The sequence below is a fragment of the Odontesthes bonariensis genome, chromosome 16 (assembly GCF_027942865.1).
Source record: "Odontesthes bonariensis isolate fOdoBon6 chromosome 16, fOdoBon6.hap1, whole genome shotgun sequence".
Lineage (NCBI taxonomy): Eukaryota > Metazoa > Chordata > Actinopteri > Atheriniformes > Atherinopsidae > Odontesthes > Odontesthes bonariensis.
The window spans coordinates 23,094,274-23,114,707 of record NC_134521.1 but is presented as its reverse complement, the minus strand read 5'-3'; the positions used below and the strand labels follow the sequence as shown (position 1 = coordinate 23,114,707).

General features: G+C 40.4%; 1 protein-coding gene across 2 annotated transcripts in view; it reads left to right on the top strand.

Moving 5' to 3' along the window:
* jade2 (jade family PHD finger 2) overlaps positions 1 to 18,370 on the top strand; it is a 212,373-nt gene extending 194,003 nt beyond the window's left edge. For both annotated transcript variants that reach the window (XM_075486640.1, XM_075486639.1), the window contains 2 exons: positions 7,074 to 7,219; positions 8,377 to 18,370. In XM_075486640.1, the coding sequence (XP_075342755.1) occupies positions 7,074 to 7,219; positions 8,377 to 9,150 (920 nt within the window). In that variant the 3' untranslated portion in view covers positions 9,151 to 18,370. The remainder of the gene's footprint in view (positions 1 to 7,073; positions 7,220 to 8,376) is intronic.
* Positions 18,371 to 20,434: the final 2,064 nt, after the last annotated feature.

Genomic DNA, 20,434 nt, shown 5'->3' with positions numbered 1-20,434 from the left:
AGGCACTTAAAATGCTGCCAATGAAACTAAAGAGCTTATGTTGAAGATAATAAAACTACTAATAATAAACTGTCTCCTCAGGCTTCCTCTAGATTAAGCTATTCTGCAGTAAGAAGACTCTTGAAGTAGGATGATTTGTAATTTTGCATAATCTTTGTTTTTGTTTTGTTTTTTTGTCCTGATCTAATAGGTGAAGAATCTTCTGCATTCTGTTAGGTGTTGTGGGCTGTGCATGATTAATATCTGAGAGCCTAAATGAAAGGGAATTCTGATGACTAATTGTGCAGTCTAATTCCATTTATTCTGTCATCAAAGACAAAACAGAACACATAAGACACAACAAAAAAAAAGCATGAAGAATGCATAAACGGGACATCTCTGCTCAGTGAGAGCAGCACATGAAACTCGGAGAGCTTTGCTCATTCCTGTGATCTCAGAAAATGTATGTGACAGAAAGTTGCTAAAAGCTACTAAAACCCAAAAGACAAAGAGCTACATGCTGTTATCAAAGGATTGAACCTGAAGCCGCTGGGCTGATAACAAAGCATATCGTGACTGTGAGGGATTATTCTGCAGCGATTTGCAGGAGTCGTCTGCAGCTAAGCTTAACTTTGCTGAGTTATTAATGTTTCTGTAGCGTAAAATCCATAAATGCTTGTAGGAGGTTGGAGTTTTGCCTCCTAACCTTGACTCAAAGTGCAATTTAATTCTTTAACAACCTAGAGTTTCCGTACGTAGTGGTGCTTTGCTATCCTGCAGTCTACTGACTCTCAGATCAAGATTGATTATGTATTGAATAAACAGAAATACTATTTAGACTATTTCAAGGCTTCAGAACTGAGCCATTATTCACACTTTTAGTCCACTGAATCTGGTCAACATTGTCCAACAAAATATGGCAGAGATAATTGTTTAAAGGTTCTGTTTTGGGCTTTAGTGGCCTTTTTTTTAATAGTAGCTTGACAGGAAAGGGGTCAGAGTGGGGGGAATGGTGTGCAGCTGCATCATGGATCTTCAGCCTCAGTACATGGGTGGCCCACTCACCAGTTGAGCTATCAGGTGCCCCGAGTGTTTAAGCTTTTTCAATTAAACTTCTAAAAAGACAATCGTTTGGGAGCTTGCCAGTTCTGTGCAACAATGACAACAATAACATCCACTTCTACTTATATACAAAACAACATTTTCTTAATGTGTGTCCTTTAAGGTGACCACTACACTTTGCTGGAGCGTACCAAAGAACCAAACCATCATCCGTGGTTTGCAGGTGCCAAAGTTCAGTCCTTTGCTTTACCAGTGTCAATCGCCTTTGTTGTACTTTATTAGTAAAAAAGATCTATAGGGGAAAAACTATATTATCAATGACGATGTAAAATGAGTTGTTTCCTGTTTGTATCACCAAGCAAAGTAGCTGTAGCATGATGAATTTGAAAAAAATGTGCCCTCCTTAAATTGGCATGTCCTGTGATGTAACAATTGGTCATGTAGTCATTGCATGTTGTTGCATTTGTGCAGCAGTAGATGCTCCACTCCATCCAGCAGTTGGCTGCTTTACCCGTCTTTAAAAAAAAAAAGAATAATAATACAGGGCTGCACGGTGAAACGGTGGCTAGCACAGCATGATGGTTCCGGGTTTGATTCCCAGCTGGGGCCTTTCTGTGTGGAGTTTGCATGTCCTCCCTGTCCTCTCTCCAGGTACTCCGGCTTCCTCCCACTGTACAAAAACATGAATGTTAGAGTAATGTTAGACTCCAAATTGTCCCTAGGAGTGAGTGTGAGCGTGCATGGTTGTGTGGCCCTGAGATGGACTGGCGACCTGTCCAGGGTGGACCCTGCCTCTCGCCCAATGACAGCTGGGATAGGCTCCAGCCCTAAATTTTATTAAGCTGGTGTAGAAAATGGATGGATAGATGGATGGATGGGAGATTAGGGTGTTTTGGCTGTGCCTCACTTACTTCCTGCTTTGATATCATCTCCCACTCTTTTTTTTTTGTCTGTGCCCCCTCATCTGTAAATCTGTCCGTCTGTCTTTCTGTTATGAAAGTCCCTCTCTCGGTTTTTCTTTCCTTCTCTCTTTGTCTGCTGAAGGATAAGTACTGCAACTTCATGTTGTATACATGCTGGGAAGTCATCCAACAAAATATGTTTCCATTACAAACAAGTTCTTTATGTGTCCATGTATGCTATCCATTGTTGGTGTTATATATAGAATACCATTCCCTGTCTCAGTGTGTCATCTCTCTGTTTGTCTTTCCATGCAGTATGTGTTCATATTTCACTGTCTCGATGTGTGTGTTTGTGTGTCAGACCATCTGTTCTCTGTCGAGTCTGGTCCTGACTCTCAGAGCTTTTTTTTTTCCTCTCCGTGTACTTGGATCAAGAAGACAAAGATGCGACATAAATCTTTCTGATATACTGTCCTCTGTCCACACTCTTAGTTGGCTGTGCCCAGATTCACATCATGATTTTGGTGAAAAGAAAAGAGTTTAAATATGTCCTGGTGTTACCTCCGATACCCAATAAAGACTTTTGTCTATAAAAATCTACAAATAACTTCCCTCTGTCTCTGAAACCTCTCATACATCCCTTTTTTAACCCTCAAATACATGGCTCTTTTAGGTGTGTAATGACCCTGAAAGTTTTGAAAGACTTTTGTAGCGTTTAGTTAAACTTTATATTATGGGAGAGAACTATCTCCTATCTTGTCTGTAGGAATTAAGAGGCTCGGCAGCAGCCAGGTGCTGCTAATCAAATACACTTGATTAATTGATCATCATCAAGTGTGAGCACCTCCATAAAAGCAGAAGTTTTAGTAGTTTGCTGGTTTGGTGGATTCCGGTGTGTGTTAACCCAATGCAAAGGAGGAAAGACATCAGCAATTATCTTAAAGAGATCATTTTTGCTGTCCATCAATCTGGGAAGGGTTGTAAGGCCATTTCCAGAGAGAAAGATTATTCACAAGTGGAAAACATTCAAGACAGTTGTCAAATTTCCCAGAAATGGACGTCCCACCAAGGTCACCACAAAGTCAAGACTGTGCTATCTCAGAGAAACTGCAAAAGGCAGATCATACAGGCCCCACGGCAGAAAGCCTCTTCTCTCTAAAAAGAAACATGCTTAGGTTTGCAAAGTTGCATCTGAACAGACCACAAGACTTCTGGAACAATGTCTCTTGGACAGGTGAGACCAAAATGGACGTCTCTCTGGTCATAATGCACAGCAGCATGTAAAGCAAAAAAAAATTGAAGACAGCACATCGGCACAAACCCCTCGTACCAACTGTTCAGCACGGTGATGATTTGGGCTTGTTTTGCAGCTACAAGACCACCAGGTCCACCATGAACTCTGAATAACAAAGTTTTCTAGAGTCAAATGGTACTCTGTCTGACAGCTAAAGCTTGGCTGAAATTGGGTCATGAAATAGGACAGTGATCCCAAACAGAGCAGCAAATCTACAACAGAATGTCTGAAAAGAAAAGACAGACCCTAAGACAGCTATGTATAAAAATAATGCAGACAAGCCTCAATGAACTGTAGCAACATTGTAAAGAGAAGTGGACCAACAACAATGTGAGAGACTGACAATATGACATAGAAAGTAATTATATCGAGTTATTGCTGCTAAAGGTGGTTCTACAAGTTGAATTGCGGGGTGTACTTACTTTTTCCACACATTGCTTCTGCATTCTGGCTTTGTGTTTGTTGAATGAATAATGCGACAGTGCGTTGTTGTTCATTTGAGATTTTATTTACCTATTTTTTATTTTTTTTTAATTACGTCCTGATATGTAATACTTTAGAACTGTAAGAGGGTGTATTGTCTTTTTCACATGACAGTACATAAAAAAAAATACTGCTTTGAGAAACACAACCAAAATAAGATAAAACCCAAAACTTAGTAAGTTGTCATATTAATGCATGAAATTGTATTGTTTTAAAGAAATGAGAGAAATAGCAAATCTCTATAAGCTGTGAAAATACATGTTTGTATTCTTTAATTAAAAGAAAAATCATTTATGAGCTGTCAGTGTCAAAAACTAAAAGAGGGATGCTGATAAATACTTTTAATAGCTTCTTATTCCTGAGATAACTTTGATCTTTCCAAGGTTCTATGTTTTATGATATAGACATAGCAGCATACTACAATGTAATCTGTTTAGGTTTCTCTTCTGTCTCCATATCTCTGAAATCTGCTCTCATTTCCTTTATCCTACCCCCATCATCTTCACACCTCTTCACTATCTCTTTTTTTCCCCCTTTGTCACCTATTCCCTCCCTCAGAGCTCTCCTGATTCCTGCAGAGACACGCTGCGTCATGGAAACAACCGGCTTGCTGTGTGCATGTGTGGGTTAGCTGTTGTTAAACGCACCCTAACAGCACCTCCTGCTGTCCTACTTGGCATATTATTATAGGCAGGGAAGGTTTACAAGGACATGGAGAAAAAAGAGTGAGAAAAGGTTTTTGTCAAAACTCGAGGCATTTCTGCTGATATTTATGTGGGCACTAATGATTGTAAGGGAGCAGCTATTCCCCAGAGAGAAGATATCGTCTCCTTGTGTTCTTCAGGTTCATTGCAATCCTTGGCTAAATACCAACATAAAATTTCATTATTTTCCCATTCACTAAATGATTCACCCTCTTCTGAAAAAGGTCACGGTGGGACTGTTTCTGTTTTGCTTCACGATAACATCTGCTTCTCCTCTAACTTAGAGAAAAGCTAAGCTGTGTTATGATACAGCATCATGTATTATTGTAGCTGGTTGTAGCTAAAATGAGATGGTACCCTCAGCTGTGGCTGTCAGGCGCAGGTCTGCACCACTGTGGTTAGAAAGAAAGCCACTGGAACTGGTTCATCCACAGACTGAAGCTCCCTGATTCTATCATTGTGTTTTAGTTGTTATAATTCCAGTAACGCGTTCTTTCTAAAAGAGATCATATGACAGTTGTGTGCTTGCTGTGAAGGTTTAGCAGAGTGTTTTATTGAGGCTTCCGTATACCTCCTTCCCTTCAGTGGATGGCAAATGTTGGTCACAAATACACACTATATAACCACAGAACCATTGTCTGAACATCAGCAGCTAAAGAACTAAACTACAACTTTACTAAGCCACCACTTCACCCACCGTAAGCAGGCACATCAGATATGTTTACAAGAAGCAGTTGAGTCATGAGTACTAAATGCATCGTGCAATCCCTTCCATCATCCCTTCTACTCTCACATCATCTCTTTTTTCACTTGTTACTGCAGTGTTTCTCTTAACTAATAATGCATGTTGTTGGAACAGAACAATCAACCGATTGCTCGAAAAGTAGTGTGACAGAACCCAAGTCTTATTGTGGGATAATGCAAAAGTGTTCTTGATATAAGTTCCCCACCATGATATTTTGGGGATTCTTTTCCATTAAGCTTTGAAGATAGCACTGTTTAATGGCAGAAAAGCCCCTTCATATGATTTTGAACCAGAGGAAATACTTTGGACTTTTCCTTGTCGACTCTTGTACTGATGCTGGCCACATCATTTTTGTAAGAAACTACCTGCATAGATTAACATTAATTTAATGTTCCAACATAAAATATAGATTGTATAGTCTTGATTTGTCATCCATATCTGCCACAGAAATTCTCAGCTCGCTTGTATTCGAATTGTGTAGGTTGTTCATCTAAAAATCAATCATGTAATCTATTCAGTTATTTATATTATTTTGGTATTTAGCTATTTTGGCTTCCTTAGATGCACAATAAGTGAATGTACTTTTTATAAAACGAATAATCCAATATGAGATGGACTACATGTATGGCACAACACAAATCGGATGTGCATGCCAGATAGGCGGCTCAGCCCTGCATCATTGTGTGCTTACCCATGTTTTGGAATCAGCCGAGTAACAACAACGTTGTTGGGTAGAGTGACTTGTTCCGTGATGCCGGCTTGCCTTCCACACACCGTTTCGCTTCTGTTACTACCTCCCTTTTTAGCTCAGAGACGTATCAGCCCCGCCCCCCATGCCGCCTTTGTACTCGTTGCACATGACAACGATCCTAAACAAAGGCACATCAGTCTTGGCTGGAAAGGCATATGAAAAAATAAATTAAAAAGGAGCTGTGAAAACATTATACAGACACACAAGCAAACATTTAGAAGATTTGAGTATTGTCTGCAGCCTCCCACATGTACACATACACTGAATACACTTCATTGTGCACTTCAACATCATGCTCTATGTTCCCTATTTGAAATTACGAGGCCAAAACACAACACTTAACATTGACAGTTTTTTTTGTTTGTTTGTTGTCTTTTCTTTTTAACAGTTTTTTATATTGTTCTTTGTTTTTTAACATTTTGATCATCAATATCAGAGATCTAACCTTCACTTTTCTTTCAATGTTGTGGTCATTCAGAGTGTAGAATCAGTAACCTTAGTTTAGGGCAGAAATCTGCATTGTGTTTGGATACATAATGCTCATTTTACTGCTTGTACATTAAGATGTGATTGTATCCAGAAGACTGGGTAGGTTTTTATACACCAACTGACAATCTTGGAAAAGGTTGTTGAGACTTAGTGGCCTGTTTTCAGTGTTCAACTATTTGGACTGTGCTTTATGCCCTGTTAGTACTATTTGTATTAAAATCTCACCTTTAAAAATGGGATGAGTTGAAGGCAAATTTGTACATGAGTGAATTAATGGATTAGAATAGAATTAGGCCATTAAAAAGAGAGTTAATGGAACTTGAAAATTTGAATGCATATAACATACAGGTTCAGCCCCCTCCCTCTCTGCTATGCTTCGGCTCTTGCCCTTAAGCCCCTGCCAACAGAGCACACAGAGGAACCCGATTTTTTTCGTCTTCCATATATTTGTGTCATGCATTACTTTCACGCCGTATTGATAGTTTCAGCAAACAGCAAGTTTTTATGTATTTTCTGATTTAAACATTTTGACGGCGCAACTCACATGTGTGTTTTATTTTTCTCCACCTTTTCTCTGTCATATTCCCCTTATTCTTAATCTCATCTATCTTTTCCTGTCTGCAACCTCCACTCTCTCTGCATATTCCTCTTCTCCTTCCTTCAGGTTTGTCAAAGTCCTTTCCACTGGACAACTCTTTGTTCGACAGCTGGCTCGCCCAGTCTGTTCAGATCACCGCTGACGACATGCTGAGCCAATGGGCTCTGGGTGACCAGCATCACGACAAAAGCGGCAGTCTGCTCTCTGACCAGGTAGGGCTTCAGCTGCCGGAGGCCTAAAAGATGATAAATGATGATAAATACAATAAATACTTCTTCATAATGTAATGTAAATGTAAATGTATTTTATTTATACAGCCCTTTACAGACAATCCTTACGATGTACCAAAGTGCTTTACAGCAGGTAATAAATAAAGAGAAGAATAAGTAAAAACAAATAAAAACAATAAAAGAACAGTGAAAGCAATAAAATACAACAAAATCAAATAAGATAAAAGTGTCATCATACAATTGGGTATTAAAAGCAATCCTGAATAAGTAGGTTTTTAGCCTAGATTTGAAGAGGCCCAGGTCAGAAATAAGACGCAGCTGGACGGGGAGCTTATTCCAGAGCCTGGGGGCAGCGACAGAAAAGGCTCGGTCACCCCAGTGTGTGTATTCTGACCTGGGCACTTCCATCAAAAATTGATTTGTTGACCTCGGAGCTCTACCAGGATTTTCGGATTGTTAAAAGCTCAGATAAATAACATGAGGCGAGGCCGTTAAGAGCTTTAAAAACATTAAAAGTTTAAAATCAATTCCATAAAGGACAGGAAGCCAATGGAGGGAGTTAAGAACAGGAGTGACGTGCACACGTCTGTTGGTGTTGGTTAAAAGACGGGCAGCAGCGTTTTGCTGCTGCTGGGCGACTGGGAGAAGACTGGGAGACGCCAACATATAGTGCATTGCAATAGTCTGACCTTGAACTTATTAGGGCATGGATGGCTTTCTCAAGGTCATGACGACTTAAAAACATTTTAACTTTGGCCAGGAGACGTAACTGGAAAAAAACTAGTCCTGACGACATTGTTAATTTGTTTGTCTAACCCGTGATGACTGTCAAAGGTCACTCCCAGATTTCTGACGGTTGAACTAAGCTTTGAAGACAAGGTGCCAAAGCCAGCCGGCACAATATCCCCAAACACAATGCATTCAGTTTTGTCATCATTTAAATGAAGAAAGTTTTGGGCCAGCCACTGCTTAATATCAACAATACAATTAAACAAAGAACATTGTGCACTGTTACTAATGCAGCAATAGATTTAATTCAGATGTGGGTCTTGCTGGTTGAGCAGTCCCCAGTTCTGGCCTCATGTCTGTGGTATCTTCACTTTCACTGCAGACCTGTTTTTTTTCCTCTCTTCACTCAGCTCCTGCAGGGCGAGGAGAGTCTGCTAAACCTCATGATGGAGAACTCTATGCAGTCTGCCTGGAAAACACCCCAGCTGGGCCGCAAATCCCGAGGGGGCAACAAGCCCCGCGCCCTAGGACAAGCCGTTGCTCCCGCCCAGCCTCAGACGCTCCTGCCTGGAGCAGCTGCATCTGCCACCAGCAGCCCCTCCACTGCAAAAAGCCTCTGGGCGAGTGTGACAGAGGAAAAGTCCAGTCCTATAGGCCGTAAAGGGGAAAGGTCTAGGGGCTCCTCCAAGAACCACCACGTTCATTACCACCAGACCAGGGGCTCTGACCTTCACAGGGACCCACCACCACAGCCTCCAATCTCCAAAATGGATTCCTGTCACATCTCTGAGGACCGCGGCCCATGGGACAGCATGCACACGGGGAACGGTGTTGCATTAGGGCCTGGACCTGGTTTCACAGCAAGCTCATCTCCATCCCTAGCCTCCAGTCTGGGTATCATGGCACCTGACGCTGGGGTGATTCTCCGTGGTGGGACCCCGCGGACACGTCTTGCTCGCCAGGGTAAGTCGAGAGCGAGAGGGTCCGTAGGGGGGCTAGAGTCCACGGACCTGCCTCTTACAGGGAGGGACACATCCCTGTTGGACGCTGCTGAGACTGATGGGTACTTCACTGATGGTGAGCAGAGTGATTCAGACACACGCTCTGGCGGACGCAAACTCCGACTGCCACAGTTGCATTCTGGGAACGAGGACCTGCTGAGGAGAAGCGTGCTGGCATCCTAAAGAATAGAGACAAATGGACATTACACACAGAAAGGCAGTAATCCAAGCAGAGTACTGCGGGCTAGTTGTCTTTTTTTTCCCCATCTGTGCCCAGTATAAAGTCTACAATCCACGGCTGGATGGCTTTGTTCAACCAAATCCCTGTCAAATCCACAAGTGGAGAATTTCTTCAGCTCTTAAACTGCTTTGTTTTGGGGGGACTTTGAATGTAGCTGTATATTATACAGTAACGCTTCTCCACTGGACCGCAGTTTATTGTTAGCTCATCATATGACCAGATACATTTAACGAATAGGAAACAAACATTACCTATAGTCTATTCTGTTTTTGTATATTTCAAATTCAATTTGTTTCTGGGCATTGAAGTCCCCAGTTCTGGCCTCATGTCTGTGGTATCTGCCAGACTTGGGAACAAACACTTTGGGGCATTATTATTATTATTATTATTACTCAAGCTGGTTTCAGGGTATGCTACATTTGTAGTCTTTATGGCCCAAGTTGCATCCAATGATTCTTTGTTTTCTTGAATATGTTCGATGGAAAGATTTCACACCAGAGTTGGTCTGAATATGTGCAGAGGGTGGCATGGGACAGCATGTATTCAGCCTTCAAAAGCACAACTAGCTAGCCATAAGAGCTGTAATGTAAGCATTCGAGTGTATAATAGATGCTCGATCGGGGTTGGGGTCAATTTCCTTTTGATTTACTCTGTTGAAAAAATGTACACTGAAACCTTCATTCTCAAATCTGTTTTCATGTCCTAAAAAACAGATCTCCAGCTTGTTCGTGTTTTTTAAATTGGCAAACAGATTGACCCCAACCCTGGCGCTCTGTCAGTCACACAGTCATGAACACAGACATACTCACATACAAATTAGCCTAGAAAATCCCTTTGCTTACATCTAAGCTGTTGTAGAAATTTTCGATCTGACCCTAAATACACTCCCTCCCCCCCACACATACACACAAATCTTTGAAGAAAAATCATTGCAAAAACTTTGTGCCTTCTGTCGTTTGCCCTTCCTACCTGGTAACCCCTCCCCAGACTACTAAATCAGCCAAACAATCAATGAGTATATCAATCAGTCGTTTCTCAATCGGATTTGTTACAATCAAAGCAAAAGGAAACCCTGGTGGATCGGTTACAAAGCGTAGCCAGCACTGGGCTCCTTGTCACCTTAACAATTGAATAGTGCCTAAAACATGGATGTAAATGCAGCATTTGCCATTTATCAACAAAGCATCTGCAGCATTTTGCGAAGCAGAGCTACACCATGCTATCAGTGCTAAGAGCTGCCTACTGTTCTGAGTCCCCCGCCCCCCCCAATTGCATCACTGCAGTCCAGAGCCATCAAAACAGAGTTTGGCCAGGTTACACTGTGAGCACTATGTTGTTGCCTCTTTGACGGAGTGACCCCAACAAAAGATTAATTATACAAGTTTCATGTGTAAAATAAAAAACACAACTCCCCACCAAAAACCGAATTTCTGATCAGTGTGTTAATGCACCTTCTTCCTGAAGGTGTGTGAAGCGTTATCCTCTATAGCGTCGAGGAGATTTTAGCCTTTTTTGTTGGTTTTTTTTGTTTGTTTGTTTATGACAACCAAACACATTTGGTTTTCTGAGGGAAATATCCCAAAAATCTGATTGGGAGTTTATGAGTCAAAATTTGATCTACGTGAAAGACTAATGGCAATACCCAGCCCCTAACTGATGCAAGTTCACACAGGTGCCTCTTTACAATTGTTGCACCTTGTTAACATTCTGTGAGCTGTTGAGACAAACGATTTCAACTTCAGAGCTCAGCAGCTCATTTTCTGATCGTTCACACACAGACCTAACCGGCTAGCTCAGACGTCATCGCATGAACTAGAAAGACATCTTTTTATGAGCCTCTTAAAAATGACTCACTTTAAAGGTCCTTAAAACCATAGCCCTAACCCCCCCTAAAAAAGCATTTGTCCCTTTAATATGAAGCAGTCACCGTCTTGTTTCCATTTGCATCCTTTGTGCAGCTGATCCACATCAGTGGATGATTTCTCCAAACATAAGTCTTCAACAGTAAAGTTTTTTCTGATTACAGTACAAGTCGTCGCTTTCAGGCAACAAGTGTCAAGAGAATTGGGTTACCTCAGATCGTCCAGGTGTATCTATGCAGTTTGTAGTGTTGGTGCAATAAGATATGTTGAAGCGGGTTTCATGGCACCAGCATGGCTGCCACTCAAGTCTGACGTGACCAAGCTCCTGTAACCGATGGCTCACTGCATGCAACCTTCACAAACAAACGAAGGAAGACGGTGAATAACCCGTTTCTGAGGCCTGCACTTTTGAGTTGTCTAATTGAAATTTGTTTATTTGTTTGTTTGTTTTTAAAAACAGATTTACAGACTTCTTGTTGCTCTCTCATAGAGTTGTATTTTGTAAGCAGTCGTGGTATTCTCAGGGGTAAAAAAAGAAGAAAAAAAAGAAAAACTTTTAAAAAGAATGAATAAGTTAAAAAGTTTATGGAAAGAGCAACATAAGACATATATATACACATATTTTATAGCATACACAGTATACATGAATATATATATATATATATATATATATATATATATATATATATATATATATAAATATTAAATGAGGTGTGTATGTGTGGAAAATTTCCTATTTGGCGAGCTTCATTGTTTGAACTCCAACATGACTACTACTGAGCATGCTTCTTCTCTCAGTGTGCCCATCAGCCCTGGGTTCAACAGTCCCAACAAAGTGTGTCAGTTACCAGATGAGATGGGACCGTTCATATATTCTTAGCTGGGTGGTCAAACACAAAATCAAGATTCTCTTTACCCTCGCCCCACACATCTGGACTCAAAGTGGGGTGAAATAAAGCATCACAACTTAAAGGGCTGCTTGACCCAGCACTGATGAACAGACAGTTAAAGTAGAGGTACAAGTTCACCCTTCTTTCTCTGTGTTGTCTGTATGGACAGCCTCTAACTGGTCTTTCAGGAGTGACCACCAAAGAACAGATCTTCGTATCAAGGCAGCATATTTACATCTGACCTACACAAACACACATACACGTACTCTGTCTCTTGATTTTTAAGATGAAGAATGTTAGAGAATGTGTCAGACGACTCGATGTTCAGGTCAGCTTGGATGAATCCAATTCAGTCAAATGTGGTAAGCTCAGGCTCGGTGCCGTGGTGTTATGTGCCCCTCTCTGATATAGGGAGTGTTATCTCTACCACAACACCAACAATACCCCCAACCTGGATTCTCACAGATTCCCACACACACACAGGGATTCACACAGGAAATGCCTGCTGTCACAGCAACGAGCTGGTGATGGTTACTAAACACAGATTCACACATATTTACCCCCTTCACAAAAAGCCAAATGCTGCTTAAATGAACTCACAACACAGCTTGTCTCTCTTATACACACACACACACACACACACACACAGATACAGTACACCAGAGCTGGTATAACAGGGTTATAATGTACAAGATGACTAGTTTTTTTTATGTATATGTGGTTCTGACTGCATCAGGAAGCATGAGCTCACTCAGAGTGCAACAGCAGGAAAGTATTATCACAGGTGACAGTGGCTGCATCTGTCTCCGTTGTCCTTCAGGTGTAGCCACCGTAGAAGATTCACATTGTTTTCTTAGACTGTGCAAAGCATTGTCTTAAGCAGTTGCAGAGTTGATTCGACAGCCTGGAAACAGAGCAGGTGGAGGATTTTTTGACTTCTACGTTGGCTATTACAACTGACCATACCGACATACACAACAACAACAAAACTGTTTCAAAGCGAGGATGTGGCGAAATATCAGTACGACCCACAAGATCCTCCTCCGGGTGGTTGTTACTGTTCATGTGTTGCTAAGACAGAAAAATGTTATCTTGGTTTCAATATTCAATGTTCAGAGTAGCCTGACGTAGTAGACAGTGATATTAGAAAAGGCCTCACATGTACGGCCTTAACATGTAGTAGCAAATGCTAAGGCTTCACAGTGGTGACGGAAAAAAGTTTTTTTTTTTTTAAAGGACCTCTTTTGGCCTCATCCTCCCTCTGAAGGAAATTGTAGATGTAGTTTTGTTTTGTTTTTTCCCCAGATTCAGTCAAATGTGAAATCAAGAGCAACATCATAGAGACTTATAAGGCAAACGACCATGCTGGTAATAGCAGTTTGGATCTTTTTTCCTATATGCCGTGCAGCCTTAGCAAACACAAACTTCTTATATTCTATATTTACAGTGTGGCTTCAATGCCCTCTCCTTCCGCTTACTGTAGACTGGAGTCTTTTGCTTTTGCTTTTTTTTTTTAAATCAATATCCTCTAGAACACAACTTCAAAGTCCTCTGTGTGGTATGTTGGTGTGGGTGTTGGCTCGCAGCCCAAATTGTGCTCTGATGGTCTTCGAATTTTGCAAATCTGTCAGGTCCTATTTTTTACATGATGCGAGGTCCAGATTGGAAGATTTTTTTGTGGGTTCTATCTATGATACTAGTCATAGTTTTGACATTTTTAACCGCAGAAAGGACCATAAGTGTCAGCAAAAGATCTGCTGGAATAGTACTCTTTTCAAACGTAACATTTAAAGTGCATAGTTACAGCAATCTGTGCAGTGGATACTGTGCAGTACTGTATTACAGCACACTGAACAGGAGCATGTGTGTGTGGAAAAATTCTCCTCCAGGTGTTGTCATGAAAACCAAACCACAGAAATAAGCTGCCAGGCATGAGGCACATAATGGTAGGTCAGAAACACACCTACACACAACGATGCATTCCACGAGACATTTACAAGATAAAAAAGCTGTAGGTAATTGGAAACTGGTCCGCAATTCAGAAAGCTGCCATTTACTGTGCTGGCTGTTGTAAAACCCAAAGAAAGACATCGCTGCACTAGCGGGGCTGAGTTCCTCAGAGCCCCCTCAGCTGGACAAAGGTCATGATTCTAATTTCTTATTAGCAAGTGAATTTGTGCTCGACCTGAGGAAAAGAAATGGCGAGCTTTATATTTCAGGAACTGCACCAGGACAAGATACGATCATTGTGCTGAGGTGGGAACGAGAGAAGCATTGGGATGCTGTGATACAATGTCTCTCTTCCATTTGCTGTTGCTCCTTTAGTGATTGAGAAAGGGCTTTTAGGCTGACTTGGGATCAGTGAAAACAGGATTAATGATTGATTTGCACTGGAAGAAAAATAAATAACCTGATTGGCTCAACTGAACGCATTGTTGCTGTAACAAAGGTCAGTGTAAATGTAAATGAAAGATTTGTTGCAGATGATGCATCAAGGATTCTTGAGATTTTTTTTCTAGGACTGAAATCTCAACCAAAAAGTGATGCTGGTCTGAAAATGAAACCAAATGACAGGAACTGTTGCCTGTTCCTGTTTACCTGTCCTCTGTCAGCCATACAACCCACCAACCTACCACTGGACTTCATACACATCTACAATAATGTATTATACTGTTCAACAACTACTACTACTAGTCATTTTCAGTGTTTTTAAAAAGCATTTGCAAGCTGTTTTTTTTTTCTTTTGTAAGGCTTAGCTGGCCGCTGTGGCTCGTATCAAACTAGAAGGTTGACTCATTATCTGCTTCCACTGTTTTTACTAGCACTTTGCTTTCTTCTCTGTTACAGCAAAGTTATGACTTGCAAGATTTTAACATCCACAAACCAGGCACACTGCACAGATGGGAGGCTTAGTCGGACAAACAGAGCTGCCATGGTAGAGCAAATTGGGTTATGAAGTAAAACCCAAACCAATGGAGTCAATGGTTTGATTCGACAAAAATTACTCGACTTATCAGAAGTCATATAGTCAGCGACTCGTCATTCTCTCGTATGGGAAAAAAAAACTCCAGATGAATTATTTCACTTTATATCTAAAATGGTAAACAATCCCAAGTTCCAGTTTATCTGCAGGGAGGGTTCATTGCCTTTTTTCTTATGGCACTGAACTGAACACTATCGGTGCGATAGACATATCACCAACACACGTGTAATGAATCAGAGGAGTTGGGATTCACGTCACAAAAAGGCTGCAACTGATTATTTTTGTCATTCATGAATGTGTTGGCAACTTTTGAGATTTTTCTTGCGATCATTTGACATGTGAAATGTCAGAAAATTACAAAAATCGTAAACAAACCTGAATTACAGTACAAGTTCGTCATCTCATTAGTTTGCATGACTAATTGCATCGCTCTGTTTAGCATGCAAGGGTTTCTCAAAGAAGGGGGAGATCCTTCTTTGATTTGTCTCTGACACTTGGGGGACATTTAACTCTATCTCCAGTACAGCATAACTTGAAGGAGAAGCCAAACCAATTCTGCTTCCAGGGTAGCTCAAAGTGTTTATCGGCTAAATCTCCCTTCTGCCAAAAAAAAAAAAAAAAAAGTGGGGGGGGGGGACTATCAAAAAACAGTGCACCTTACTCTGCATCCACCATCCAATCTTCCTCCTCCCACCACATGAAAAATCCACTCTTCTGCTTCTTCCTGACTCCCTATACCCCCCAATCCGCACCCCCAGCTCTCCCCTCTCCCTGTCCGGTTATGAGCCTTCTCAGCAGGCACGTGGCTTTTTCAAATCGCTTTTGAAGCACATGATGATCAAGAAAGGGGGGAAAAAAAAAAAAAAAAAGGACCTCTGTAGCTTCAAGGACAAATAATGACAGATGTGAGGAGGAAAAGACATACCACTCAGCTCTGCTTTACTTACTCTCAAGGAGAGAAAAAGTGAGAGAAGAGATGTTAAACAAAAATGCAGAGGGGAAGAGAGAGATAGATTTGCTGAACTGGAGCCAGAAAGAGTACAACTTGTTCTTTCCTCTGCATTCTGTTTTCAGCCTGTCCACACAGTCAGGTTAACAGGCAGCTAAGATAAACATCACAGGCCCTCCTCTTCCCTATCTCTGTCTATTTCTTTGTACCTTCTCTGCTCTAACATTCTCCTCATACAGCCAGGTCTCTATCCAAGGTTTCTCCTTACAAAGTATAACAATCACATCAGGAAAGCAGAATGGAAACTGGAAAATCACACATTAAATGGCAGAAACAGCCTGGGAAACAATTCGGCTTTATTACAGGACATTTTAGTACTGACCACGATGTCCAAGAAACATTTGGTTTGCTTGGACGGTTGTAGAGTTGTTGGACTTCTATAACCCTGGTATATTATTTATCTATTTAAACTCAGACTTAGTTTTGAGAATTAAAACATATGGCCAACACTGGCCAATAAAAATCTACTTCTTCATACATCTTATCTGATACCGGGATGGAAAGTTCCTTAAGGGTTTCTGAGAATGAACCATTTATTCAACTTCCGTTAACATCTGGCATCTGGTTTTACCATTCTGCTCCTGGGAGGTTCAGCTTCTGCTCAAACATGCATCACTGCAGACAAATGGAGGTGTAAATACAAGCAGCGCTCACTGAATATCCATTTGGCTAAAGTTACAGTCTCCCACGGCGACACCGGGTCGCATTAATTATAGGTTTAGCCTGGAACCTCACACAAAGTGAAAATTTCACAGGAGCGTTAGTGATTTCAGCACTACTTCCAGGTGTAAATGTAATCTGAATAAATCACGTCCAGACACAAACTTGATTTCCAGTGTAGGTTGACATCATTTGTCTGGCCCTCTGGGCTGTTTCTGTCATTGCTTCTCTCACTTGGTCTGCTTTATTTCTTTCCCTGATTTCTTATTTAGTACATTTCCTCACAGTTGTCCATTTTTATTTTATGCTACTTGACTTCTTTAATTCTGTAGCTAACACCAGAGGACAGGTGGACTATTTTTTTTCTGCGTCTCAGCAGCTGGTACCTCTTCCTCTGCGCCCTTTGTCCCTTCTTTCTGCTCTTTAACATTTAAACTGAATTGATCAATACACACAGTTTAACAACATGAGTGTATATTGTGTGTGAATGAATATACCAACATTTAAAACAACAATTGCATAGAATTAATGGCAGGACAAAGCCATCCCTTTAACACCTGACCAGAGTTGTTTTCAAAAGGCTCATTAACAGTAAAACAAACTGACATTCATCCACTTTATCACTGCTGCTGGGAACTTTAGTTTTGCTTTAGTTAGAATGATGTGCAGTCAGTCTCTCATTTTATTGCCGTCTTTAACTTTATTTTCTTCCTCCTCCTCCTGCATCCCTTCATTTATTTCCCCAGCCTCTACCATTCTCTCTTGGTATCTCTTCACAGTAAAGAACGCTTTCTGACTCAGTCACAGAAACACTCTCCTTAACTCTAAATTCAAATACTCTTTTCCTTGGGTAAACACAAAATTATTTTTAAAAAAAAAACGTTTTTGCAAACTTTCGACACCTTTTAAGCACTTCTGAATATCTAATTGTTTTGTGATGATCTGTTAATGTAAGCACTTATTATGTCCTTGTTTGCTGAAGTAAGGTTAATTGTTTATCTGATACTTGTTCAATTAGTTTCACTCCTTTCTTTCTTTCTCTGTTCTCCTGGGATTTTTAGACATGGTCATTCTGCACCTTATCGGTTGTCTTTAGACACTATGAATGCCAGTCATCTATTCAAAGCAGAGCTCGACACGGCCTGTTCCTCCTCCTACTGTCTTATTTGTCCTTATAAAGATGTTAAAAATATCTGCTGTCGCCCAGTTTCTCCTCCATTCTACATCGGTTCTTCAATACAATAATATGAATGTTGCAGGAGTTTATCCTTCTGTATTCTTTGTTTCAAAGAATGTTGTGCCATTTGTTAATAGCAAAGAGAACTATTGAACATATATGAAAAAGAAGAGCTATTTTAAATTATTTTTTGGCTTTTTTTTGCTATATTTATTTTCTTGTATTAGAATCTTCTTTGTAGGAGGGGAAAAAAATCAAAAAATGTATTTTTCATTAGTGCGAAAAACCTATTTTCTTCCTTTTTGTACAATTTCGATGTTTTAAGCGAGACTTTGAAAAGCAATATGATGATCACGATGTTTTCTGTGACTGTATCTGCATGCTGTTTGTGTTGCCTTAATGATGGCTGCATCCCACTTAGCCCCACCCAGCCCCAACCTGTGTGGTAGCTTCCTCCCCCTTTACCCCCAAAGGCCCACTTCATCTAATGGAGTTCCAATCCCGTCTGATCCAGTCCAGAACAATCCAATCCAGTCCAGTCCAGTGCAGTCAATAAAGCAGTGCTTTCTGTGTACACAAAACTCTCTGCCTCTCAGTTCATCACACACACACTCACAAACAGAGGTCTCGTCCTACAACTCATTCAAAGTGTAATACACTCATCACCATTGTCTTTGTAACTATAGGAACAGTGTTTAGCCATGTTGTCACAAAGTACCGGTTTGTGCTAAACACTTTTATCCAAACAAAACTATGAAAACTATTTTCTAAAGATTTCTATTAGAAATACAATTTCTATTTCTAAAGAAAGGCTAGATGCGTCAGGGATGCTTATTAAAATCTCGTTGGGAGTGAAAACAATTTGCATCGGCTTAGCTGCTGCAGTTTTTGCAGTCGTACCGGCGCAGCGTACTGTGTAATGAAACACTGGATTTAACGGACGATATTTTGTGGATGTAACTTCATTTTAACCAAGCTGTTATCAACATTCATCTTCCGTAAATCATGTCGGATTTGGGGCAAGACAGGTTGAAATAATTAATGCACTTAAAGCGATACAATGTAACTTCTCAAAAAGCCCATTATGGAGCTCCCCCTACAGGCTTGGAGGTAATGTACGGTTACACTGTCGTAAATACAACACCCTTTCGCTTTCACGTTTCACGTTTGTTGACGAACCGGCGAGGAGTCAGAAGGGGCAAGCTATGTCGACCGAGAAGGTAAGAGTAATCAAATGTACCTGGGAGCGTGAGAGGGGTCTATTTGTTTTTGCGGTAGGTGTGCCAGAAAGCAAGTCGAAGTACTTCCGCTCAGCTCCCGGGCCGCTCCAGCAAAGTTACATAGCGCAGTTTTTCCAACTCAGACCCCCGAAGGGCATAGGAGACAGGCCAATCGTAATATTAAAACTCATTCTAGCGGCACAATTTTTTTCAAGCTGTTATTTTAAGGTAGAAATGTTACATAGTATTGCTTTAAGTTGAATCAATGTAAAAAAAAAAGATGAGTTTGAAAATGAGGGTGGTGGGGATGAGGGGGTCAGGCTACTATTTTAAGACGACAAATTAGAGATTATTCATTTTATGTCAACGCGTCTTTTTAGATAGATAGATAGATAGATAGATACATTATTCATCACAATTTGGGAAATTATTGTGTTGCAACAGCGTACAGTATAAAAGATATGTAAACAATTAAAGGAAAAACAAGAAAATAAAATAGAATAAAAATAGCTATAAACAAATCTACAGTATGAAGAGTAGGGTAAATAATAATAATAGTAATAATAATAAACATCAGTAAACTTAATAAAAACAGATTTGTACATTTAACAATAAAGGTAAAAATAAATTTAACTGAGCAGACTGAACCAACTACTTTGGTTCAGTAGCTTACTTACACTTGAATTTTTTTTAAAAGTACAGTTTTGTTGATTGGTCCATCTCCCATTAGATCAGACAGTGGAAAAAACATTTCGAACCATTTCAGTAAGAACTGAAAAAGAATAAATAATAATGATGTCAAGACAGCTTTCCAACCATAACAACTCAAATGTCCCTAAAGTTATCTCTGTTTGACTTTTTTGTCTTCTGAAGAAAAACAAATGCATGAGACATCACCTCTGATGATCTCTGCAGCTGCGTTCCCTCTGGAGTTGCAGCGCGGTGGCTAATTTTCAAGTATGAGGAAACCGATTCTTAGCAAAATGGACTGGACAAACATTATTTGGTCATCGTATTGGATGGATCAGTAATATTACACCTTACACTGATATTTCAGTGTAAAAGCAACATGTCACATACCTTAAAAATACAATTTACCTCTTATGACTGATAATGAATGATTATCAGTTTATTTTAGCAGCTGCATGTTGCTGCTCTAAAGTTACAGCTGGGCAACTTTCGTGTCATGGATTACACAAAACTGTACTTATGATCATTACAAAAAGCATCTCCGTGTTTAAAAACAATTGTGCAGGCAGTTGCTACACCACAACAGTGATGTTGGTAGTGTGGATACAAACGTACAGCCATGACACAGCAGTTCAGTAAATTGAAAACAACACTGCAGTTGAGGTAGCAGCTTTACCGTGCCATCAAATGCCCGGTGGCAGAGTTAACATTTGCTTGTTTGCTCTAACATCAATG